The 24,938-nt window shown below is 42.7% G+C and overlaps 4 protein-coding genes across 5 annotated transcripts in view; 1 reads left to right on the top strand and 3 right to left on the bottom strand.

Annotated features, from left to right (window-relative positions):
- Window positions 1–6,703, bottom strand: part of Atf6 (bZIP_ATF6 domain-containing protein ATf6) — a 74,010-nt gene extending 67,307 nt beyond the window's left edge. For both annotated transcript variants that reach the window (XM_037414045.2, XM_037414046.2), the window contains exon 1: window positions 6,458–6,703. In XM_037414045.2, coding sequence (XP_037269942.2) covers window positions 6,458–6,569 — 112 coding nt within the window. In that variant the 5' untranslated portion in view covers window positions 6,570–6,703. The remainder of the gene's footprint in view (window positions 1–6,457) is intronic.
- Window positions 6,704–11,721: 5,018 nt separating this feature from the next.
- Window positions 11,722–16,670, bottom strand: LOC142761762 (uncharacterized). Its single transcript, XM_075879093.1, has 3 exons — window positions 16,609–16,670; window positions 16,237–16,308; window positions 11,722–15,889 (listed from the first exon to the last, which is right to left on the bottom strand). Exons 2-3 carry the CDS (start codon window positions 16,237–16,239, stop codon window positions 13,703–13,705), a joined length of 2,190 nt encoding a protein of 729 aa, XP_075735208.1. The 5' UTR covers window positions 16,240–16,308; window positions 16,609–16,670; the 3' UTR covers window positions 11,722–13,702.
- On the bottom strand, window positions 16,445–17,621 carry LOC119174920 (uncharacterized). The gene is made up of 4 exons (XM_075879094.1): window positions 17,488–17,621; window positions 17,023–17,193; window positions 16,757–16,933; window positions 16,445–16,683 (listed from the first exon to the last, which is right to left on the bottom strand). Exons 1-3 carry the CDS (start codon window positions 17,593–17,595, stop codon window positions 16,760–16,762), a joined length of 453 nt encoding a protein of 150 aa, XP_075735209.1. The 5' UTR covers window positions 17,596–17,621; the 3' UTR covers window positions 16,445–16,683; window positions 16,757–16,759.
- A 346-nt stretch (window positions 17,622–17,967) lies between these two features.
- LOC119174919 (uncharacterized) lies at window positions 17,968–21,870 on the top strand. The gene is made up of 8 exons (XM_037426051.2): window positions 17,968–18,154; window positions 18,740–18,837; window positions 18,925–19,261; window positions 19,516–19,652; window positions 20,246–20,384; window positions 20,462–20,536; window positions 21,293–21,413; window positions 21,760–21,870. Exons 1-8 carry the CDS (start codon window positions 17,968–17,970, stop codon window positions 21,791–21,793), a joined length of 1,128 nt encoding a protein of 375 aa, XP_037281948.2. The 3' UTR covers window positions 21,794–21,870.
- Window positions 21,871–24,938: the final 3,068 nt, after the last annotated feature.

The raw sequence follows: 24,938 nt of genomic DNA, 5'->3' as shown, positions 1-24,938 counted from the left end.
AAAAGGTCGGGATGGATTTACTCGGCCCATTTCCGAAGTCCACGGCTGGTAACCGCTGGATTGTGGTTGCCACCGATTACTTGACCAGATACTGCGAAACACAAGCCGCCCAGCGAGCAACTGCTTCCGAGGTGGCTGACTTCTTCATCAAGAACATCGTTCTCCGCCACGGTGCTCCCGCTGTCGTCATCACAGATCGTGGTACTGCTTTTATGGCACAGTTGCTCCGACCGATCCTGTTGCTGAGTGGCACGACGCACCGAACAGCAACTGCGTACCACCCACAGACTAACGGGTTAACCGAACGTCTTAACAAAACGATTGATTTGTGGGGTTTAACGTCCCAAAACCACCATTTGATTATGAGAGACGCCGTAGTGGAGGGCTGCGGAAATTTTGACCACCTGGGGTTCTTTAACGTGCACCCGAATCTGAGTACACGGGCCTACAACATTTCCGCCTCCATCGAAATTAACAAAACGATTGCAGATATGCTTTCGATGTATGTCACCAAGGATCAGAAGAATTGGGATGAAATCCTCCCGTATATAACATTTGCCTACAATACGGCTTTGCAGGAAACCACCGGCATTGCTCCTTTTCGTCTGGTTTGCGGCCGCGACGTCACCACAATGCTTGACACCATGCTGCAACCAACTCTGCCGGACACGATCACCCTGGACGCAGATGTATTTGTTCAGCGTGCCGAAGACGCCCGGCAGCTGGCGCGCTTTCGCATTTTATCGCAGCAAAATCAAGATGCTCGCCGGTACAGCACCCACCACAGAGCAGTAATATACGAACCCGGTGACCTAGTCTGGGTTTGGACTCCTATACGTCAACTTGGACGCTCAGAAAAATTGTTATGTCGGTACTTCGGACCCTACCGAGTTCTTCATCGCCTCGGCGAAGTGAACTACGAAGTTGTCCCAGCAGACACGTCACACCGTTCTCGCAGACCCCGCTCCTCGGATGTGGTTCACGTCTCCAGGATGAAGCCGTACTATTCTCGTTGACTGCAAGACAAGAACTTTGTGATGTGGCAATATCCTTCAAGACAATTGCACATTACTTTTGCCTTTTTATTTTTCATCTCGTCCTTTTTCTTTTCAATGAACACAGACATTTCTTACTACCTTTCGTTGTTTTTCGGAGCCATGGCATTCATTCGATGCTTCTTCTTCTTTTTTTTTTCATTGGGGAGAGGGCAATGCCACGCTGTGTTGGTGGCAGAAGACGAGAGCGAAGAAGTGAATGGCAGCTGTGGCTCAGTAAACAGTCCTCTACTTCGAGTTCCTGCCTATCGTTTCCTCTCGCGACAATATGCTCAATAAAGGCTACTGTAATAACAGGTGCTGAGTAGAATCCTACGCAAGCCCTATGAGCTATTGTCTTTCTGAATAAAGGCAGTGTTCAGGCTAAAAAATGTTTCGCTCTAGAAAGCCGTCCACCGCAGTACCTGCAGCGGTATTAAACCAAACAAAACTGAATCCATCAATACTCAACTAGTAAATGGACTGAAACAAGAAATAATCAAGGTACTATATGTCTTCAGAAGATGCCCTCAGGCCCCTGCAGTGATAATTTATAACATGAAACGTATTTTCAGGACATTTCACAAGGAAAGGTTTAATTCAAAGAAGTTTAGCTTGTTCTAAAGGTAAATGGCGGCACATTTCTTTCATGTAGATGCCTTGCAAGTTATTGTTCAAAGTGGGCTACCGTCTTATTGTATCTCAATGCTAAAAATTTCCAGGCAGTCAGTCTTAGTTTTCCCAATATTCTTTAACACACCTTCAAGGTTCATTCTCTTGAAATATTACGTTACTCGATTTCACTCTATTCGACTTGATACCTTTTGCTCCATAAATACTGTACAGCAAGCATTCCTAGTTACTTTACTAAGTGAATCATGTACAGTGCAAACTGTTCTTTGTTGGCAGCTATAACATACAAGGACTTACTCCACTGACAGTATAGAACAGGAGTTGAACACTGTTGATGAATTATGCCACTACAGTTCAGTCAGCAAACTACATTGGTGGTTTAACCCGCCGAAAGGAGGTTACGTTGCGGAGGCTTCGTGTTGGGGTTGTGCTTACCTTAACCACCCTTAGGGCACATAAGTACCACATATGGTACATCGTGCTTATTTTGCAATGAACCAATCCACAATGTAACTGTCACATACTTATTGTGGACTTGCACAGGTCTACAAATAAGCCATCGTCGTCACCTTTGTGCAACAGGCACTGTTTCACTGAAGCCTTGCTTTGTGCTACATCTGATAGAATTAGTACAATATAATGATCTTTTTTTTTTCAACAATAACTGCCATTAATCCTGTAATTCCAATATGTATATGTGCTCTAACAAATTTTCATTCTTTACATTTTCTCCTTGCAATCAGGGTCTTCAAACATTGTTTGGACAAATGTTCTTTTGCACAGCAGAGGGGACAGAAAAGAGAACAAAATGCTAACTTCAACAGTTTATTTCTTTTCAAAAAGGTATTTATAGTGTCAGCGAGAACCACAACAGCTATGTTTAGAAAACAGCAATACCACACAGAAAATCAAAATGGTGCAAGCCTGAGGTACTTTCCCTTATCGGCAAGAGCAATAGAGGGAGTACAAATGCAATAATCCTTGAAACAAAGTTTTTTTCTGCTTCAATAATTTTGGAGAAATGACAAAACTGCCACCAATAATTATTTTAAGAGAACCCGACGTTTCGAAACCGGTCCGGCTTTGAAACAAGTTTTCCTAAAATAACTTTTGGTTGGAGTTTTCTCATTTCTCCAGTTTCTGTCCCAACTAGACAAACTTCTGCAAAATGTTCACCTTTGATTCTATTAATTCACATGTATTCTCTTCTGTGTCCTCTGGTGTTCTCTTGCTGTCACTAAATCTTAAGCACAATGTACCAGCAGACCAAGTCCTACACTCTTCTTGAACAGATTCCAGGTGCTGACTGCCTATCATAAAAAAAGTTCGACTTTTTTGTCAGGCTCTTAGTACTTCAGCCCTGCTTTTAAATTATGTCAGCTGAGCTCCCGATTCATGTTTCAAGTCATTATGGAAATGACCTAACCTAAAAGGTCAACCTTTTGCAAACCATATGTAGCCGAGGCATCTGCTGTTGATTCTTGGTTCTAGTCTCCTTCCCAACTTCAACATGTCTTATACGGTAGCAGTGAATATTACTAGAGAGATTATCATGCCTGTCCCTTTCTTGATTGATATTACTTTACTTTCCATGTGGATTCCCGGCTGCGGCGGCTGCATTTCTGATGAAGGCGGAAATGGTGTAGGCCCGTGTGCTCAGATTTGGGTGCACGTTAAAGAACCCCAGGTGGTCGAAATTTCCGGAGCCCTCCACTACGGCGTCTCTCATAATCATATGGTAGTTTTGGGACGTTAAACCCCACATATCAATCAATTACTTTCCAAGTGGAACATAAGAACAGCTGTGATATCTGCATTGACATTTCCCAGGTATTCATGTACATGTGCTCCAGCCCCGCCACAGTGGTCTAGTGGCTAAGGTACTCAGCTGCTGACCCGCAGGTCGCGGGATCAAATCCCGGCTGTGGCGGCTGCATTTCCGATGGAGGCGGAAATGTTGTAGGCCCGTGTACTCAGATTTGGGTGCATGTTAAAGAACCCCAGGTGGTCGAAATTTCCGGAGCCCTCCACTACGGCGTCTCTCATAATCATATGGTGGTTTTGGGACGTTAAACCCCACAAATCAATCAATCAATCAATCAACATGTGCTCCAAAAGTAAAACGAAGCATGTGAGTGCTGGCCAAGCTACACCTGCAGTGCACCTGGAGTACACTGGCTGTACTTCTTGACCTAAGATATATAGTTGTCTGTAATTACAACAATCACGAAGAATACTTGTACCTCCAACTATACTAGCTATGCAGATATTTGTTATTCTATTTATTACAGCTGCCGCCACGCCTGTTCATAGATCAAAACGCAAAAAAAAAAAGAAGGTATGAAAAATCGCAAAAAAACGACCATTCACACAACTGTCTCGATTGCTGGTTGACACAGCGCAACATGCCCACTTCTGCGATACTACCTGCCCAGCAGCAGCAGCAGCAGCTGCAGCAGAAGAAGAAGAAGAAGAGACTGAGCTCATTGTTCACAGAAGCATCTGTAGCTATTACATTTTTTGTTTCTGCATGTACCAAGTAATCGTTTAATGTAGTGGTCAAAAATCTAAGAGATTGCAACTTGGCTTGTGGGGGGAAGATTTAATCGTACTCTATTCTAATGTGAAAGGCAGGCGTAGGAATTGCGTCTGATTTCCTCGGCTGGTCTTTTTCAGTAAGGCTTCCAGATTTCACTCCTATATTTGAAGCCGAGCTAGTAGCTATTATTTTAGCTTTTCGTAAAATTCCTACGGCCGAGACCAGTGCAATCATCCTAACAGACTCACTTTCGGTGTGTGCAGCTCTGACAACCTCTGAACGATCTCGTGCCCTAGCAGCGTTCCACACATTAGCACCGCCGCATTTAAAACTCTTCAAATTAGTGTGGGTCCCAGGTCACTGCTGATTACAATTAAATGAATTGGCAGATGCTTTGGCACGAGCATCACTCGATGGACCAGTAATTTCAGTACTTCCCGAGTTAGAATACTACTTATCAGGGGTTAGATATAGGAAATTCGCTATTTTTACAGATAATTTAGAAAATATCACACAATGGACAGATTATCAGCACCTCAAATTTCCATGAAAAGCCCAGTGGAGTCCGTCAAAAAAACTTGAAATTATAATCTCCAGATTCCGGTGCCGTGTCCCCCCCCTTAAATTTTTGTTTACACAGAGCTGGTCTGACACTTTCCCCCCTTTGTCCGTTCTGCAAAGAACCAGAAACTATTGAACATTATTTTGGCTCATGTCGTAACTATGCATTAATTAGGAAACGACTTTTAGATATTCCATTTGCGAAGCTAGGTTTAAATTTAACCACAGAAAATGTTCTAAGTTTTGGTGCCTCTGTTTTGGGAAATTGCCACAGAGATGCATCCGAAGCGGTGTGTAATTTTATTCAAGACTCTAAACGTTTTTCAACATAAAGCCCACGTTAACAGATACTAAAAAAAAAAACGGGTCGAAAAGTAATTTTCAATTCTGGATAAATCCGTGACATACCAAATTAATTGTGTTTGGCAAAACCAGCTGTCTGGTCGGCTCCAAAAATCAAGTTGTAGCTATTAGTGTCTACTTTGTTGTTGATTCTTTTTTCTCACTATCTAAATCTTTGGTTTCTTTCTTTTTTTAACATACTGTCTTCACTATACAACTCTTCCGCCTTTTTTTTTTGTTGTAAGCAATAATGCAGTTATCGTACATATGAGACTATATGTTCTCTTGGCCAATCCCCCAGAGTGGGTATGAGCCATGGATTAGAGGATACAAACAAACAAACAGACTGGGCTCTGTGGCACACACCCACGCTGGGGGATTGGCCAAGAGCCGGGTTGTTCTACCGAAATACAGCAGGCTAGTCAAAACCAGGCGACATAATGAAAACAACGGTCATTTATTGGTCAATTATTATAATTTGCAGCATCGTACAGCTAGCACAAAATTAAGAAGCAGAAAAGTATGCAACGTGTACAGCAATGACGCTAGAAATTGCCGCGGTGAAAGTGCAAACCTACAGCTGCGGCGATCACAGGTGCAAGAGGTTCGACATAGCCTCCTCTATGGGTTCGATTACAAAACTGCGGCCCTCGAGAGAAAGCCACGCATAAACAGCCGCGACCTCTTGGCAGAAAACGCAAAAAGAGAGAAACAAATAGCCTAGTGAAACGGAAACGCACCTTCTGCTCACTTTTAGCATTTCTAGCGAGAACGCGCCCTTCTGCTTACTTTGTATTCATATTTTTCTTCTGGGCTATAAAACCAGCGACAGCTGCACGTTCGGTGCGCATCGGCACGCCGCCGACCACGCACACGCTGAACGGCCTTCGGAAATCAAAGCGCGACGATAAAAGGAAGAATCGTTGCACCTCGGCGAGACACTAACCAGCCGAACGATTTTCTGTTTTTTTCACTTACTGGCCGAAAGTAGCAGCAGACAGCGAAAGTAAGAGGAGAGCTACACATTCGACGTCACTCGGCAAGCCGGTCTGCGGGGCACGTTTTATCGTTCAAACCTTCACAAAAAAGCGTGGTGCTGCTTTTCAGAAGGGGAAACACAAAAACCAAAACCCACTACGCCAGCAAGAAAGGTGCGCGTATCTTAGCAACGTGGTGGGTAACAGCGGCGGCGTGACGAACGAGACGCCGGTTAGAACGGCTCATCGTTTGGCACGAAGTTGAAATAAAGGCTGTAGCTATGGGATGAATTGTTTCGGCTCCCGAAAGCTTATTTCAAAAAAACCACGGAGGAAGTTCGGGGAACAAAAACACAGTGGGTGTGACTTACTATAATTGTAGTCCTCTTGAGAAAGCATGTTGTCCGCGAGGAAACCTCGGTCTAGCTCCTGTTTCAGTTCCCCCAAATTGCCCGTTAAGGCTACCAGTTCAGAGTCCATCATTAATCTTCAGTCAGATCGATCATTCATAGATTATGCTACCGACGTATGAACACCGGTAGGCATAAACAGCAAAACGTTCGTAACAAGGACGACGCCACAGAACACGACGCTGTTCTGAAGTTCTGCTACAATGTTTTTCGCATGAGAGCACCGCGCCCAATGACGCTAAAATCGCAAGTCGCTAAAACTATGATCAATAAACTTCAGATGTTTCAAAAAATAAAACGTACCTTTTAGAATACTTTATTATTAATATTATTATTATTATCAGCAACTTGAAATTGTAATTGAAAGCATTAATATAAACACTTTACTTCTAACACGTATCATCATCATCACAACGTTTAGAGCGAATTTGATTTTATCACTCAAAGTATGCTTAAAACTGAGCTTTCAGTGCTAATCAACAGTGAGTACAGACGACGTTGTGCGACTCAAAGAGGATGTGTTAGCTAGCAGCACTAGCAACCCTCTAGCGCAACGGTAGGCCATTTCTAGCCACCCTGGCAACGGCGAGAAACGCTCGCAGTGCTGAGAATGATGGCCATCGCAGCAGACGACAAGGCGTGGGTAGGGTGGGCCACTTGCGTTGTGCTCACCTGCAACGCCATTTGGTGGTATTTTATATTTGACACGGCGTACCAGCTTCGCAGTTGCTGTCAACGTTACTAGATTATTTTCAGTTGTAAAACTGGCCGGCGCTGCCCGGAACCGCCACCGATATTTCTCTCTGTGGCGCTGCAGTCGCAACCGGCTCGGTTGCCGGGGCGCTCGCAGGCGGTTTCGCTTATGCGCCGCAGTAGCCGGCGCATTCGGTGCCCCGGTCTCCGGCGTTTCTTGTTCGCGCGGTCGTTTTCAGAAGTGCTGAATGAGCGATGCCGTTCGAGTGGCACATTTAGTGATTTTCCAGCGACTGTATTTCATTGCTGTGGGCCTCTGCATGTGAGGCTGAGGCCGACAATGCCGACCTGCTTCGTTCCCGGGTGTACTAGTGGCTACAGCAGCAACAAGAACAACACGGACAGGCACTTCTTCTCGGCTTCCAAAGATGCGACGCTTCGCTCGCTTTGGAATAAGGCCATCCCGCGTGCGGATAAGGAGCTTTCACCGGATAATGAGCTTTTTTTTTTTTTTTTTTTTTGGTGACACGCATGCATTTCTATTCCAGATTCCTTCAGCGAGAGCGTGCCTTGAATGTGCAGGTCAAGTCGGCGCGCAAACGCGCTAAGCTGCTGTAAGCACGCTGGCAAAGTTGTAGAGTTTGTTGTAAATGAAAAAAAAAAAAAAACTTGCATACATGTATCTATTCATTACTTTTTTTCTGTCAACATGATTTCGTATTTTGTAGCCATATTCACCGTAAGCAAAAAAGATGTGGAGTTGATTTGTAAATAAAAATGCTTGCATTCTATCTAGTAACGTTGGTTGCTGTAACATGCCCATGCGATGGTGTTGTGTAGGCTTAGTTAGACCGTTGACTTCAAGCGAAAATTGATAAGTGGTCACAAGTGTTTTACCATAAACGCCCGTGAGCTGCTACGCTAACCACCACCCATTCATTCTTCGTATTCAAACAAATCTGAAGATCTGCATTTGTGAATAATAATGAAATTCGCTTCAGCTGCAGGTGTTATATCTGTGTTGCAATATTCTTCAAATTATTTTTCGTTTTTGTCTGACATTGTATAGGCTGAATCGTATACACCAAGGAGCTGTTCTTCAAATATATAAGCTGATGGTCTCCGCTCCACCTTTCAATCATGCGGAGCGCTAATTGTGAGGGGTCTCTGATGCCTATAAGTCAAAGCAGCAGCTTCGCGCGCGTGTGTGTGATGTGTGTGTGGGTTGGGGGGGGGGGGGGTCTTCTGTACAACTTTGTTTTATATAGATATTCGAATATATACTATGCGTTAAAAACGCAAGTTTGTTTCGGCTTGTATTGCGCGTGGGCAACAATCAGTTCATGCAACTGAGACGTACCGGGCTTGAACATATGCACATGTGGCGAGGAACGTTAGAGACGGAAAGGTGGCCGACGTGCCCGTGTCGATTCGGCTGCCGGCGTTCAGTTCGCCAGGAGCGTGGGCTCGTTCTTTTTCTGCTCGCGCCTCGAGCTCAAGCATGAAGTGCGCGAGACGTGCGGCGCGTGCAAAATCATCCAGCGTTTTTCCGGCCATCACGAATATATGGCTGAAAAAATTTCCACATGTTTCTCCATGTGTGAAACTCGTCCTGCTGGTCTATTGCCGTTGCAGAAAATCTTCCATCTTATTTATGAGAATATATGTGGTTTTGCACCGACTAAGCCAAAGGGCATCAAGCATTTTTTTTTTCAAGAGACGTTTTTGGAATGCACTCAATAAAATGGTATTTGCGGCAAGGTAACAAAGTGATCAAATAGTAAAAATAATGACTTATGTAAATCGATTCCTCGAGGGCTTTTCCCACGAGCAATATTGAATAAAGTTTACGATTTTGGCATTTTTTCCGGGTACATGCCAAGCTCAAAAGACACACATAAAATATGTGCTGGTGACCTGTTTGACACGCTAAAATTAAAAGTAATTTAGACGCTGAAAATATAGCAGATATACTGAAAAAAAAAAACTGCGAACTTCACTTTATGTGGAAAGCTGTTTATTCTGCGTCAAAAAACTCGCCTTGGTGGTCGGACTGAAAATATGCACAATATCTCCTTTAAAAGCCCCGTGTATCAGCTAAATATACGTGAAGTTACTCGAAGGTATTAATTTTTTAGAAATATTTTAATTATGCATTTCCACCAGCTTTTCGTTTACGTAAATCAAGCGGCATGACGTACTCACAAGAACAATATTCAGCCCAAGGCTACTGACCTGGGATACAGACACATGGTGCCCTCTACTGACCAATAGAAACGGGAATTGGGTTATCATCTGCATTCTATTGCCAACAGAGGTGCACTACAATGAATGTGGCCAGAGTTTGGAGTCCAGTAGCATAGCAAACAAATATTTTTCGGATGGGGGTAATGTATGAGGTGGGGAGGTGATTTCGATCATACTTTTATGTACGTTCGCACGTCTGTTTGTATGCGTTAGCGTATGTATGCACATGCACATCTGAAAAATATCTGGACTGTGGTCAGGAGGGGGGGGGGGGGTTACGCAGCTCGTCTTCCCTTCTTGGATACGCCGCTATAGCTAGTGATGACTCCCAGATGAGTTATCAAGCCGTTAAAAATTACAGCGCTAACAATAATGTATTACGCGCACAACATAAACGAGACTGTCGGCTCGGCTACCACTGCAGTCTTTTTTGTTGTTTTTCACTTGTGTAGTCATATGACAGGCTTTGGGCCTCGGGGACGTGAGTTATCTCCCGAAAGCCGAAAAAAACATAAAACATTCGAATTGCGATAGCGTTTATCAGTGTACGTACTGCGTCAGTGCTACTAGCATGCTATAAGATTTATGTTCTGAATATTATTAAATATTTTATAAAGCGTATAAACACAGCTTCGGCATTCGCAAAACTCCCCAGGGAAGTATAATTTCTGACTTTAAATCTCTAAGGCTGCCTGGCCCATTTGGACGTCACCACAATGACCCTATTCCTTGTTTATAGTGCACTTTTGTGGAGTACGGAACGTGGATGATAACCTCATTCCCATCTCGATTGCTCTGTAAAGAGCACCAAGTTTGCTGTCTGCATCCCAGGTCAGTAAACTTCTGCTGAAGATTACCGTGCGAGTGCATCATGCCGCTTGAGTTACGTAGGCGAAAACCTGGTGGAAACGCATAAGTTCAGAAAAAATGTTTCTCAAATTTAAAGCATAATACCGTCCAGTAACTTCACGTATCTTTAGATGATACTTGGGGCTATCAAATGATATATTGTGCATATTTTCAGTCGGACCACCAAGGCGATTTTTTTAACGCTGAATACAAAACTTTTCCTCAAAAAAGTGAAATTCGCGTTTTTTTAGTCTATCTTCTATATATCTTCAGTACCCAAATTATATTCAATTTGTAGCCTGTCAAACCGGCCACCAGCACATATTTGTGTCTTTGAGCTTGCCATGTACCCGAAAAAAAAAATGTTAAATTTGGCTACTTTATTCAATATTGCTCTTGGGAAAAGCCCCGAGAGAATTCATATACATAGGTCATTATATTTTTTCTGTTAGATCACTTCGTTGGCTTGCTACAAATATCGTTTTATTTAGTGCATTCTAAAAACGTCTTTTGAAGAAAAAATTGTTTGACGCCCTCTAGCTCAGTTGGCGCAACCCAGTCAAAAATAGTTAATGGGTCCAACTGGATGTTCCAGTTAGGAGCAATGGGTGGCAAAGGGGGCTAAGTGGGGTTCAAATGGTGTCTAACTGGTGCCCAATTGGAAGTGCATGCTGCAATGGGACTGTCCAATTGGACTTCCCATGTAGTGGCTTCTAACATTTTAACCAACTCTGCATATTTGAAGTTCTAACAGGATGACCTGCTGTCATGATAGGTGGTTCCAGTTGGTTGCAATGGGACTCAAATGGACGTCAATGGGACCCAAGCTGCAATGGGAGAGTCCAATAGGACACCCCAATTGCAGTACATGCATAACTTTGAAGTTTATTTTTTACAATTCTCTACCTGAGCAGTATTGAAAGTCATAAATGGAAATCTACGGTGATGCATCCAACCCTCCATATAAAGCAATTCATTTATGTGTGTTACCCAAACAGAATTCGAGCTAGTGCTTCAGCTTGGAATCCCTGAGCTCGGTCACTTACTTAAACCTTGGATTAAATTAAGCTTGTTTACAACACTTGCCTGGTTTACAAACAACCACTGTATCAGGGCATCTGATTAAGCTTTCCATATATGCATCATGAAAATGCAGCAGTTAAAGTACTAGTACACATTGGAACCGCACCTTCTACTGTTTGCAGCATCACAATGTACCAACGATGTCTTATTCCCAAACTAGGGAATATGGCTAACTACCAGTGAGCACCTGATGTCACGTGTTTATGGGCTACCTGTCACTGCATATAATGCTGCTGCAGGATATGACTGAATTTTTTTAATATTCATACGATAGAAAAGGTTATGCAACTAAGAGAAAACAATTAGATGTTCTCACTAACAAGATATCCGAAAGAAGGTATGAAAGGCAACAATAACATTGAAAAAAAAAGAATTTTATTTCAAGGCAAACAGGATTTAAATAGCACAGAACATATTTTGGTGTAAAAAAATTTCTTGGCCAGTGCTGCAACACAAGGCGTACAAGATACTTCAAATATTACAAATACTTATAACAGTAAATTGAATCACAATAAAAGGAATTTTAGTTCCAAAGGAGGAAAAAGGCATTGCCATACAACTGGCATTTCAGTAAAGCACTGAGAAACAGGTTTCATACAGGTTAACAGTTTACACGTGAACAGCATGTCTTTACTTATTTAAGGATGCTTAAAGGTCAACTCCGGTGGTTTTTCGAGGTCAACGAATCTCAATCAAATTCGCTGGGTACACTCTTACGCACATTCCTGTCATTTATGCCAATTACAGGCTTGAGAGATGCGCAGATTATTTGCAAATGAATTTTAAAGATTGCCTCGAAAAACTCGCCTCGCTTGCCAGAATTATTGGCAACACTGTCAGTGCGATGTCAAGTTTGTCATGTCAACGAAAGTGACGCAGGCGATGGCATCGCTACTTTGGCCCCTACATTGTTTATTGTGCTGGCCCCAAGACGACAGCGGTGGTGTTTGGCACGACCATAGCACGGGAGAGCTTTCTTCCTTCCTCTGTGGTGTTTTGCCGGTGCTTCGCTGGTCTGGCTTTCACAGTTTTCATACTACGTGCCGGCAGAACCAGTATACGGCCTCCAGTTCTTAACAAATAGTACATCATATGCAGACCGGGCGCCCGGTCGGGTTTCGGTTTTGCACCTTTTTGCTTATTAAAAATTGTTTTCGAATTTCCTGAGCATTTCAGCTATTGGGCTCGTGACAAGAGTGTCTCAGGAACACAGAAACACCATTACCTTGACATGGTCGAAAAATCGCTGGAGTTGGCCTTTAAGGATGCTCACAGTGGCACAATGAATTATGTATGAATGACAAGCACACATTCTATGCATAGTGTACAAGACTGAACTTGTATGAAAAAGAATAAAAAGCGTCATGTAATATTGCAGTACCCCGACACACACACTAAAATAAAGAATACAATAGCAGTAAGAATAAAAAAAATACAGCACCCACTGAATAAATATAGGAAAACATTCAGTACACAATGCAAATATAAAACATTAATACACACAAAAAGAGACATAATAAATTTAAAGAAATTCAGACCCACCGATCTCTTTTCGGTAATATTCAGATACCTAATACAATATGCAAAACACTAGACTTTAACGAAAAAAAAATATTTCCAAAAACAATCAAACCTAGAGAGCAAGCTGGCTTACAGACAGATATTTCACAATTTGTCACAGCCATGTGGTCAATCAATTTAATCTGCACAGCACGATAAATCCCTCTATATCAGTGGTCTCAAATATGCAGCCGGGGAGGCTCTCATGTGCGGGCCCACACATAACCATTTTCACTGCACATTTAAAAACATTTTCTTGGTATGTTCATGAGCTACACAGGCATGACTGCTCTAAAGAACAATTTTTATGAGGTACACCATGTTGTCACCATGCATTGAAACATAATCGTGAAACAAAAAATCATCACCATATCCAGAAAGTGAATGATGTTAGGTGAGCTTGCTTGGAGATGATCAGGTCACCCGCGAATCCTCCGTACAAATCTTCTATTACCATATATAGACGTGGCAATGTTATATATACATAACATACTCAATGTTTATTAATTTACATTTGGATTCACTATATACTTTTTGATGAACTATATACATTATATATACTCAAACGGAATTGTTTCAATGGTATGAGTCATCATGACAAACATCTTGCCTACTAGAAGAGCTAACTAGTCACGGGTGGCGATTTCACGTCGATCGCCTCAAGGCATTTCAAGGGCCACTCACATAAAAAAACGCTCATGTTTTGAGGCATAGTGTGCACTAAACAGGGTTCCTTTAAAACTTACACAGCATAGGTTCTTCACTTCAAATACATTACAATGTAAAGGAACTTGGAGGGAAGCATACATAGGAAGCTCTTTCGAGTTCCACAAACACAACCACCTTTCTGATTTCAGAGCATTCGACCAGTGATGTATTCGCTGCCTTGTGATTTACTTTCAGCACATGTGACATGGCCACCAAGTTGTACATCACTGGACTGCAGCTTAATTTCCTTGCAGATATATATGCTTTGTTGTCGCTGCCATGGTATATTTCTTCAACAATAACAAAATGCCCATTTTGAAGTTCAACAACAGAGCTATTGGTCCTCTTGTTAGATGCATACATGCTATCAGTGATAATTGATCCCTTCGCCAACATTCTTCTGTATTTGGTGAACTCAAGGGTAGTGTCATGTAAAGATGGCTGCAAACCTGCTGATGCACGTCGGGAACCGTGTCCGAAAAAACGGTAGCCACCACTACTAAGTACGCTTTTTTGAGTTTTTGTGCCATCAAAAGACGAGCAGTACTCTGCTACACTTGGACTGATAGCCTGCCGTTGAAGTTCTACTACCATGCTTTCCATCTGTAGGACTCGGCAGACTTGATGGGGAATTCCGTTAGCTGCTTTTACAGCTTTTTTTAGGCTGCCGTTCCCAGCTTCAAATGGGAACGCACTGTGTGCCCAAAGTGGTCCCCAGTGGCGCACACTCTTTGCTATATGAGTCAGTTGGTGCATGTTGAATGTCATGACTGACTTGCCAAACAGCAGTTCTGCACGCACATGAAACTCCAACAATAGCCCCTCGGCAATGGTGAGCTCAGTTGGGCTGATTGCACGCTGCAACATTATGTGCAAGGCTTCAACTAGGCAAGCCCAGTGTTGCATGTATGGCTTCTCAAGAATGCCATGCAAAACAGGGACACTGTAACAAAGTAGCCAGCTCTCAAGTTCCTTGGCCTTCCACCATTTCCGCTCTTTTGTCGGCCTCGGCAATCGCTTCACATCCATTGGTGGCTTAATAGACATAAGCCTGCGGTCCACTATGTGCTGATGTCGGCTTATTGAACAGGCACTATCAGAATTGAACCACAATTCTAGGAACTGGCGCGCTACCCCCAGCAAGACACAGTGCATATAGTCTGGCACAAAGCTCCACACTATGTTAAAATGGGGCAGGTTTATCAACGGTGACACTGTTTTGACTCCTTGCACAGGCACCCCCCCTTTCAAAGCAATCTCCATGTCATTTAGCATTTGGAGCTCACTTCTTTCTGTGGGTTCAACTTCCTCAACTGGGTATTTAGTTGCCCCGCCAGCTCTCTCACCTCTTTGGAGACACCAATTACATCCAAAATACCCATTAAATTGGGTTACACCTTGCATCGGTGCCCTAGCAACAGAATCTACACTTGAACAGATACAATAGACCTTATATTTTTCAACCCTTCCTTGACGTTGTAATTCAACGCCATTCTCACACAGCTCGTTCATTTTCTCAACAAAAGTACCTTGGAAAAGTGCCATGTTTGGCTTTTCTTTCCAGAACCACAATGCGGCCAGGACCAATTTGGACATTCTTTGCTGTGGAGGGAGCTCATTAACAATTAGCTGGATGGGCCAAATTGATGTCCCACTTGATTTGAAAAGCGGGGTCCCATCTGCATTCAACGAGAAACTGATTCTTGGTCCACAGTGTTGAGATTCGGCTACAAAAGTACGATACATTGTACCATCCCAGATGTCTGAAAATGTCCCATTCGTCGGAAGGGGCTTTGTTAAATCAAGAAGATCACAGTCCTTAAGTAGCCTTTGAAGTTGCGACTCCACATCGAGAGTGACAAAAAAGGGGGCATCCGAAAGGGAAGACACAAAAGTTGTGTGACTGCACTTCGAGCATTTCAAGTAAGAATTTGTCTCAAGACTGCCAATATGCGAAAAGCATCTCGGACAAAAAAAGAAAAAAGTCATAGTGGTGCCAGTTTCGCTAAAAAGTTTATGTAGGTGATACTGTGAGTGAGGTAATATAGGTTTATCAAAAATTCTGTTAATTAAATCTATTAAGCTAGTTAAACCCAAAAGAGTCAAATTATTCTTCACAGCATGCTTTAGTGCCATTAGGAGAATATCTCCCTTCGAAAGAACCACTTTCTCAGTGACAAGTTGTGTAAAAAGGTCTCCAAAGCGTGCCTTGCAAGATGGATCAGGCTCTGTCACTGGATCTGCAGCAGGCTGCTGAAAGTAAAAAAAAAAAAAGCTTTCGTCAATGAAGCTATCACAGAATTCAGTTATAGTGAACCGTGATAAGCCCAATGAATATGAGCAAACAACTCTGTTATTGATCAGTACAAAATATCATGCCTGCTAGGCTGATAACTTTTTACAGACCAACTGGTGAGATATTCTTTAAAATGAAAGAGCCAGTGATCTTGAAATGAATCATTCACCAAATCACCGCTACGTGTCCCTCTTAACAGTGCCCAATTTACACAGACATTTTCCAGTACATAAAAGAGCCTGTGAAAGTAGTGCCCTTAAAACCTGACCATAAATCTAGTTATTTCCAGTGAAAACAAACACACCATGTCATCATCTAATGTGAGAAAATCTCCAGGGAAACCTTGCTGTGAAGCATGGTCACTTGAAAAAGCTTCCTGTGAAGAAAAAAAAAAAGAAGCATTTAGTGCCACAGTAACCCAATCTGCCTATTCTAGTTAGCTGTGCTAGTTCACTCATAGCACGTAAATTACATGACAACAGACAGTGTTAAGAACATGGTCTGAAAACCTGTTGCAGGTTGTTCCCAGAGTTTATTGTCCCAAGTGATAACTCGTCTTGAACTGATTATGCAAGAGAAAACCACAGTGCCAATGCACTTGCTCAAGGCTATTCTAGTGGATGTGAATCTTCCAGCTGCACATATTTGTAGAGTGCAACTAGTGTGTAAAAGTTACCTCTTCATCCTTATCAAACAGTGACGAATCATCTGCGTCAGAAAGGCTTGCAATGCCGTCTTGAAGTGGAGAGTCCTAAAAAAAACCAACCAAAATTTATAATTTCCCATCGTAATACATAAGCATAAAATAGCATGTGTATGCTTACTAATTAACTGATAAGCCTTAGTAAAATAACTTCATCTGCTGGGGCGTGAGGCTCGCGTGCAGGAAATTTCTGTGACGGATCAGCGCTGTTCCTCTGCTCTTGTGCTTCAGGGGCTGCAGCAGGAGCTTCCATAGCACTGCCAGCTGACGAGCCTAACCGGCCTCCACTTGACGTTACCTGTGATAGAACAAGTGCGCCGATATAGTAAACGGTTTATCGTATAGAAACAATAGTTCTCGTAGCATTCTACTACCAGCTCAATTTACCGGCTCATTATCGGACTCGGGGAAATCTTCTTCACTTTCCGGACGTTCGGAGCCCGGACTAGCTATGTGACTATTCCGGCTCTTCAGTGATGTTGTTCGACTTGGTGGATCTGCCCTTTCAGTGTCGCTGTCTGCCTCATCACTCGAAGAAGGCATGCTAGGGCTGGCACCCTAGAAGAAAATAATGAGATTTGGACTTAAATTGCTGCGCTAAATTAATGAAAAAGAAAATGCACTGATAAAAAATAGCAATTTAACACGGCCGAGCACATTCGATCATTCGCGGGCAGAACTATAAAGGGTGGTAAAAAGGAAGACCGTAAAACACGGCGCAACGATCGAAGTCGTTGAGCAACATGCAGATTAATGTTGTGGACAACCGCTGATCTGATACCAGCAGGGCCCGGATCAAGCTAAAACCCCGATCGAAAGTGCCCATCCATGTTGAAAATGATCAGAACTTACGGTCGGCGGGCAAGCGCGTGCGGTGCTCCTTGGTAGCTGGAACTGAGACTTGGGATTTAAATAAGTCTTGTAGGGTCCTCTCTTTCTTTTCTTCGGACCGCGCTCCATCGCGAGGTCTTGAAGCAACAAGACGGCTTATTTCACTCCGGGACACGAAGTACAGAAACGGCGATGTAAGCGATAGGACAATGTGCACCGGCTGCCTGCGGCCACAGCGGCTGCCATATTGCATAGACACCCTGCAGCCAGCAGTCTGCATGTGAATTGATTGAAACAGCGTAGCGTTAAACAAACATTATAAAAGTAAAAAAATACTTTTAAAATTATTCTGATTTTTTGTTTACTTATAATGAAGAATAACATTTTCATTGACAAACTATCAGATCCGCAGCTGCGGTCGACCCTTGTTGCTTGCTGTGTGCGACCAGCGTTTGACCAGCTGTAGCGCACGTGTGTAGATGTTTTCTTCAGCATTGCAAGATGATTACCCACGTTCGAGTCCGGTACGAAGATGATAAAAAAATTGGAACGGTGCCAATAGAAGACGTTAAAGATTTCTTCCCCCGTCACCAGCAAGACTTCAAGTCCAAATCCCTCTATTTAGTCAAATGGACGGACGACAGTGGAGACAGCGATTACTATAGGGCCCGGATTCTGGCACTGGGAGGTAAGCCTGCTTTTGTTTGATATGTTGCCGGCGAAATGCATTCTCTTTGGCCTGGCTGACTGCTAAGCACTGTTCACCGTTAGTAACTACAAAGTATTTTATCGATAATCTCCACTAGCATAGTTCATTTTGTTAATTTACCGCGTGCAATCGCAAATAAGTATGCATACTTATTTGCGATTGCGATTAATAATGACACCATGGTGTCATTATTAATTTATGCATATACCTGAAAACTCTACGGAGATGACGCTGGTATTTACCTGGCCGCAGAGAGATACCAACAGCGTCGGGTATATCAGCCTGGAGTATATAAGGCCCTTTTGCGGTAGGACGCGCCTTTGTTTGTGGCACTGCAGCTTTTATACCTAATGACAAGGTCTATACGCTACTATTTCGCTCGCGGCATATGACGTTGTGTTACAACGGTACTTAAGCATTCACACGAGGTTCGATGGTTAATTTACAATGCAATAAAACTAATAAAAGTGCATGCTAGAGATCGTGAAATGTGCACGCGTCAGAGGATGATGTGACACTAACTCAGTAAATGTTAATGTTGCAATCCGCCCTCACGTTTTCCAGAATCGGAGGACTTCGCGGAGACAGAGGCCAGAGAGAGAACGCGTATTCCGAAGAGGGTTTATTCGCCGGCGTCTTCGGACTACGAGAATGAAGCGGAGGTAAATTATTATCTAAACCTCCTACAAAAGGTCCTGTCAACACTTGTGTAAACAGTGTGTAACAAGTTATTTTCTATTTTCGCCCAGAGCCCTATCAAAGAAAAAACGAAAAACAAAACAACAAGTGGTGCAGAGGCACGCCTGCTTCAGCTTTTAAAAAGCAAGAAAGAAAATATGAAGAGGCAGGCGAAAAATCAAGATGGGCCACATTCTAAAAAGCACCACAAAGAAGCAATGGACAGTGGGCGCCTTCAGGGGGCTCATGAAACCATTGATAACCTTGAAGAGCAGGTAGAGAAAAAATCTACCATCATTCGCCAACTGCGAAAACAAAATGAAGAAAAAGACAGGGAGATGGCTCAACTCAGAAGACTGAACATGGAGCTTCAGGACAAGGTTATTTCTGCACTGGAAGACATGAAAGGTATGAAGCAGAAAATGTCTTCATTGTACTGATTTTGTGCTGTGAAAGCATTAATGCCATTCTTCTGACATTTAGCAGTGTGTACAGCTTGTTACCATAAAACGTTCGGCAGTCTTTAAGTGAAGATATTTCGAGTTTAGACTGCAAATGGCTATTGTTTACAGCTGTTTGATGAAATTTAATGAAAATATTTTGTCAGCTCTTTTTCCTCTCTGGGCAATGCAAACAGCACGGCACCTCATGTATAAATGCAGGCTGCAGAATTATGAAAAGGATCATGGATGGCAGCCAGTCGAGCCCCTCCGTGTCTGAGGATCTACAAGACACCTTGACAGAGCGAGCCCTTCGCCCAGGTTCATCCAATCCGCAACCGAATGACAGTGAAACAATGGTATTCTATCTGGAATGTCAATAATGTGCAGCTGTCCAAATTACAAACAACTGTTCTTTTGAAAGCATGTTAAAATAATATAAAGCAAGATTGAGCATTATAGATTACTTGTCATAGAAGTTTGTCTCTGCACAGCTGAGCAAGACATTCCAAAAAGAGTTCAGTGATCATTATAGATATGTGTAAATTTTAAGCAGAACTTATGAACAACCAAAAAAAATGAATTTCGTTGTCAGCAACACAACTTACTAAAACAACTTCACTAACGTACTTGTTGGACAGAAATATTAAGGAATACACTTGGCCTTGTCTGCTGCTGTTTTAGCCATCTCGTGCTGCGCGGATTCAGCACAACCTCACTGAGAAGGTGCAGGCACTTTGTAAACTGGTCTTGCACAAAGGCTGCACTTTCTCTCAATGAATACTGTGGTGCTGACACCACCATGTGCAGTTCATAGAAAGAATGCTAGAGTGCAGCACCACAAAACTGGCTGACAAAGTGCTGGTGAAATGAATAGACCTTTGTTGTTTATGATATGCAATACAGGTTGCACTGCACATGGATGCCTTCAGAATGCATATGTTCCGTGCAGGTGGACATTGGACGAGGGCTTATGGTCAAGAAAGGTGCATGGGAACATGTGCAGTCCCATCATAAGGATTCCTTATTTGTCAAGGACCTGCTAGTCACCATCTGGTCGAAAGACAACCTTAAGGAGCGCTCCCTGCATGGTTGGTTATAATACAAAAGCATAGTGTGTGTCAGTTGGTAACGGGGGAATTCGTTGTTGTGGATATCTGTTATGCAGGAAAACATTGTCCACGGTACCCTAACCGTCCACGCAAGGCTCCCCTAACACCGTGGAAGTTGGACGTAATGCGTGGTAAGTGTGCAGACAGTCTCTTGGAATGCATATTGAACCAATCTTATTCTTAGTACATGAAATCACAGCAAAGCTCGGTTGCAATTGAGTCTATTTTGAAGCCACTACAAACTTTACTGTCTGCTTTGACTTCAGTTATGAACACAATTTTACATAAACTATGTAGTTGTAAAAATGTGACCCAACACCTTGCCTCTTACTTACTATTAAATTCATTTGTTTTAGTCAGGAGTGCAGGCAGGTGAAAGTCTTAAGTCTCTTAAATGCACTGGTAGTTCAAAAAGATAGTCGAAAAAAAGAAAAGCCAACAATAGAGCTAGTGTGTAGACTGCCAGCATTTTTTTCATCATAACTTATATCTCTTTCATAAAAAATGACAAAAAAAGAAATAGTGTTCTCTGCTTTCTTCCTGCACTATATAAATCCACACAGTTACATGGTGCGAGTGGAGAGCTGTGAAATGTTACTTTTTTAGATTATTTTTGTGCATGTGCACGCTAAGTTCGCAGTTTCCTTTTTCTAATAAATGCTGGAACGGAACACTTTTGCTAACTGGAGAATGCTTTCTGTATTGTTCAAGCCTGTGCTGCTAAGGCATATTCTAGGCCATTCAGCATATAACACTTCATTGCATCAAGAAATATGACTAAAAGTTCAATTTTGAACTTTTGTGTTCTTAAAGTAATATCGATGCTATTAGTTCTTTAAGCAGCTGGTTTCTTCAAGGCTATTTATTGATAATTTTTGTTGTTTCAGACTGCTACAGAGCACGTCTGGAGCATCAAGGCGTGCCTGCAGGAGTACTGCCGTTGGCAGTCAAACAGATGAACCACTTCATTGTTGAGAAGCTTTCAGATATTGAGAAGCTTGCCAAGCGGTAAGATAAGTGTGTTCTTTGTGTCAAAGGACTCCCCCCCCCCCCTTTTTTTAAGAGAAACTTGGCCATATTCATCTGCTTGCAACATGCATGTACAGAAAGAGACTGAGAAAATTTGGAGGCTCGTCTGGCATTTTGGCGCAGCGTGGCGCAATATGGTTTTGGCAGCTCGGCGCAAAAGCGGGGAATTGTATCAAATTCGCGTAATTGGCACAGCTGTTGTACCCCTTCAACATGCATAGCTATTTTTATGTTAATGTTTTTATGTTAAATCACATCTAGACTTGGAAGAATGTAAGCCATTGTGTGGCTGACTAAATGTATAAATTCTGCAAAACATTTGCAGGGCGAAGGACAACCAGGGCGTTGCGGAAGTTTAACAGAGGAGGACCATTGGTGCATTTTCTAAATAGTGTAAATATTATGGAATGTGTGAATAAATTTTCATTCTTTCATATTTTTTTTTTCTCTACCATTGTTTTTATCTTGTATGTGCATGCATTTGAGTGTGCATTAATGTCACATTCACACTAGGTAATCCAGCCTGTGCTGTTTCCACTGTGTTGTGAAATTGCAATTAATGAAGTGCAGTGTGATGACAGCCAGCCTTCTACAGGATTGTCATTTTCTACTTGCATCCGCAGAAATGTGATAATCATGTTTATAGGTCAGCCAAGAGACTGCAATTACTACACTACTACTTAGCTTCAGTTGGCTCTCTCTGTATACCAACCACTGGCTGGCTGAAATGCAGTTAGCAATTTAGCGTCAACCAAGTGCTTACCAGAAACTAATGGCCAGCCATATTAAATTGGCTTACCAGGTAGAATGGTGACTGGCTAAACACCAGCTTTTGTCACTGGGCCAATCATCTGGATACATGCAGTGCAGCTTGGTCGAAGACCAGAGAGTCACAACGCAGACGAGCGCTTGTCTGTGTTCTTTGTCTAAGTTCGCGCTGCATGTATCCAAGTATGTATCAACTAGCCCAACTCAACCTTTTATTGAAACATATGGAATCATTGGAGTCTCAATTACCATCAAAGTGCTGACCATTTGCAACAATGTGGGAAGTCATGTGGTTACCAGCCACATTGAATTTGCTTACCAACTAGAATGAATTGGGGGCTGTTTGGAATGCCAGTTACGATCAGTGGGCCAAACATCTGGAACCACAGGATTACCAGTTAGCTTCAACGGGTTAGTCTACTGAGACCTGCCGGGCAACCACGTGCCTACCATTAATTTTCAATGGGTTGACCATTTCAGGTCAACGGGTTTTCTATTCACCACCAGTTGGCTTCAACAGGTCAGCCTATTCACACCAAGTGGACAACCACCAGTATACCATTTAGTATAAATGGGTTGACCATTTTAGGTCAATGGGGTTTCCTATTGACCACCAGTTAGCTTCAACAGGTCAGCCAATTCACACCAGGTGGACAACCACCTGCATACCATTTAGTATTAATGGGTTGACCATTTGAGGTCAATGGGGTTTCCAATTGACCACCAGTTAGCTTCAACAGGTCAGCCAATTCACACCAGGTGGACAACCACCTGCGTACCATTTAGTCTTAATGGGTTGACCATTTGAAATCAACGGGATATTTAATTGACCACCAGTTAGATTCAACGGGTTAGCCAATTCACACCAATTGGACAACCACCAGCGTACCATTTCGTTTTCATGGGCTGGCCATGTGAGGCCAAAGGGGCTACCAGTTTGTCACCAACCAATTTCAAATGGTGCGCACCATTGCAACTAACTGGCAATTGCTCAGCACCAGCCACACTTAACTGGTAGCCAATGGGGTCCCCTGTTGAACCAGTTGCATTGAAGTGGTGAGCCACTTGGATCCCCCTTTGGAATATAAGGGTTTACCCATTGATTCGAACGGGATAATGTTCAATGGGTGGCGAAAATCCTACTGGTCCAACACCCATTGATTTTAAATGGAAATTTTCCAGTTGGACCCATTGAATATTTTTGACTGGGAAAACTACAGACTCTCATCAACAGGGAGGAAAATGTTTAGAAACGAAAACAAACGAGCAGGACGAGTACCGCATAGCGAGAAACATGCAAATCTTTTTGCATGTTTCTGGATGATTTCACATGGAAAAACGCTGGATGATTTCTCATGGAATTTAATAGTGAAATTGCGATTATATATGGCGATGATGATAACGTTACAGACTACTCCCTCCACAAAAGCCCCCCCCCCCCCCCTCCCCATTCCACGCTACACATGTATATTGTTTTTATGTCCATGTAAGCATGATCAGAGGCCAGAATGGCGAGGCTGGTTGGAATTAATGCCAAAAATGCCAGTGTATCCAAGGTGTTCAAAATTCATTCACAGTCCCTAATTGCGACAAGCTTCATAATCGTATAACATATTGAGAGGATCTTCTTATTGCTTGCATAATACCGCCTGTGTGGCTTCTATCGACATATATTCACTACCGATATCAGCAGATATCTGTGGCGTTTGGCGGGCCACCCTTTTGCCGCGGCTAGAGTGTACTAGAAGCGTTGAGTGGCATGGCTGCGCCTCACCGCCTGACAGTGATGCCAATCTATGGAGACATTTTATCCCTAGATTGACCCTCGAAAAATCACCAGATTGAAAGAAAAATCTCTAGATTATAATTTAAATGTCATTATTAAGGCTAATTGACTATTAAAGAAGTATTAAGATAGTGTGCTCTGTGGCCAAGTTCTTCTGAACCTGTTAAAGGGCCAGTAAACAGCCCTAAGGTCCAAAAATTTTTAAGAAGATATATGTGCAGTTTTTTTTTGCCAACATGCTGCCGCAAAAATTTTGCAAATACGTTCAATATTAAGGAACTTACAGGGGTTAGAACATCAGTGTAAGCTGGTTTCAAATTTTTGCGCGGCCTGACCCCCTTTCTTCCTTCCATAAAGGGAAAAGCGTAGCCCATCGTCGTGACTCTGCCCACTTCGGCAGCGTTGTAATATTCAGAAAACGTGATCGCTGCGGTCTAATCTACAAATTGCCAAGCTTGTATGAGGGGTGTAAAAAAAAAGTCGGAACCTGTTGAATGGCTCTTTAAAAGTAAAACTACTTTCTGGCTGAGAGCCGCAAAGGGGTAATATATTCTATTTACGTTATTCGCAAGCATGTAACAAAAAACAACCCCAAAAATTAGAAGAAATTCGATTTACAGGCTTCTATTGCTGACATGAATGAGTTATATTGCTAAAAGTAATTGATAAACTTTTGTGTTTTGAAAGTTGGAGCCACATGTTAGTTGTTTTCGCATTCAAACCAAGTCACATAATGGCCGTTGTGTGTAAAAAAGCAGCCGATTATCTCTGCGAGCCGTATTTTGCGTTCTGTGGCATATAAGTCTGCGAGAACAATGTGATTGCGACTACTGGGTAGTATTTTTGTTTCTGAAGGATATGGCAAGCTGCGAAAAACAAGGGTAGATTGTGAAATTCTTGTCGTAAGGTGAGTAAACGAAGCCAACATGCTGCGATCGCGATATATTTAC

This window comes from Rhipicephalus microplus, chromosome X, assembly GCF_043290135.1.
Source record: "Rhipicephalus microplus isolate Deutch F79 chromosome X, USDA_Rmic, whole genome shotgun sequence".
Taxonomy (NCBI): domain Eukaryota; kingdom Metazoa; phylum Arthropoda; class Arachnida; order Ixodida; family Ixodidae; genus Rhipicephalus; species Rhipicephalus microplus.
Note: the sequence above shows the minus strand (reverse complement) of the source record. Positions and strands in the feature narration are given on the sequence as shown.

Excerpts from the sequence above, each read along its gene's own strand:
- LOC119174920 (XM_075879094.1), bottom strand. The coding sequence starts at position 17,595 with ATGGAGCGCGGTCCGAAGAAAAGAAAGAGAGGACCCTACAAGACTTAT. Across the intron at positions 17,194-17,487 it reads CACGCGCTTGCCCGCCGACC|GGTGCCAGCCCTAGCATGCC; the intron begins GTAAGTTCTGAT and ends ATTTTCTTCTAG. Across the intron at positions 16,934-17,022 it reads CCGAGTCCGATAATGAGCCG|GTAACGTCAAGTGGAGGCCG; the intron begins GTAAATTGAGCT and ends GTTCTATCACAG.
- LOC119174919 (XM_037426051.2), top strand. The coding sequence starts at position 17,968 with ATGATTACCCACGTTCGAGTCCGGTACGAAGATGATAAAAAAATTGGA. Across the intron at positions 19,653-20,245 it reads CGAATGACAGTGAAACAATG|GTGGACATTGGACGAGGGCT; the intron begins GTATTCTATCTG and ends TGTTCCGTGCAG. Across the intron at positions 20,385-20,461 it reads TAAGGAGCGCTCCCTGCATG|GAAAACATTGTCCACGGTAC; the intron begins GTTGGTTATAAT and ends TCTGTTATGCAG.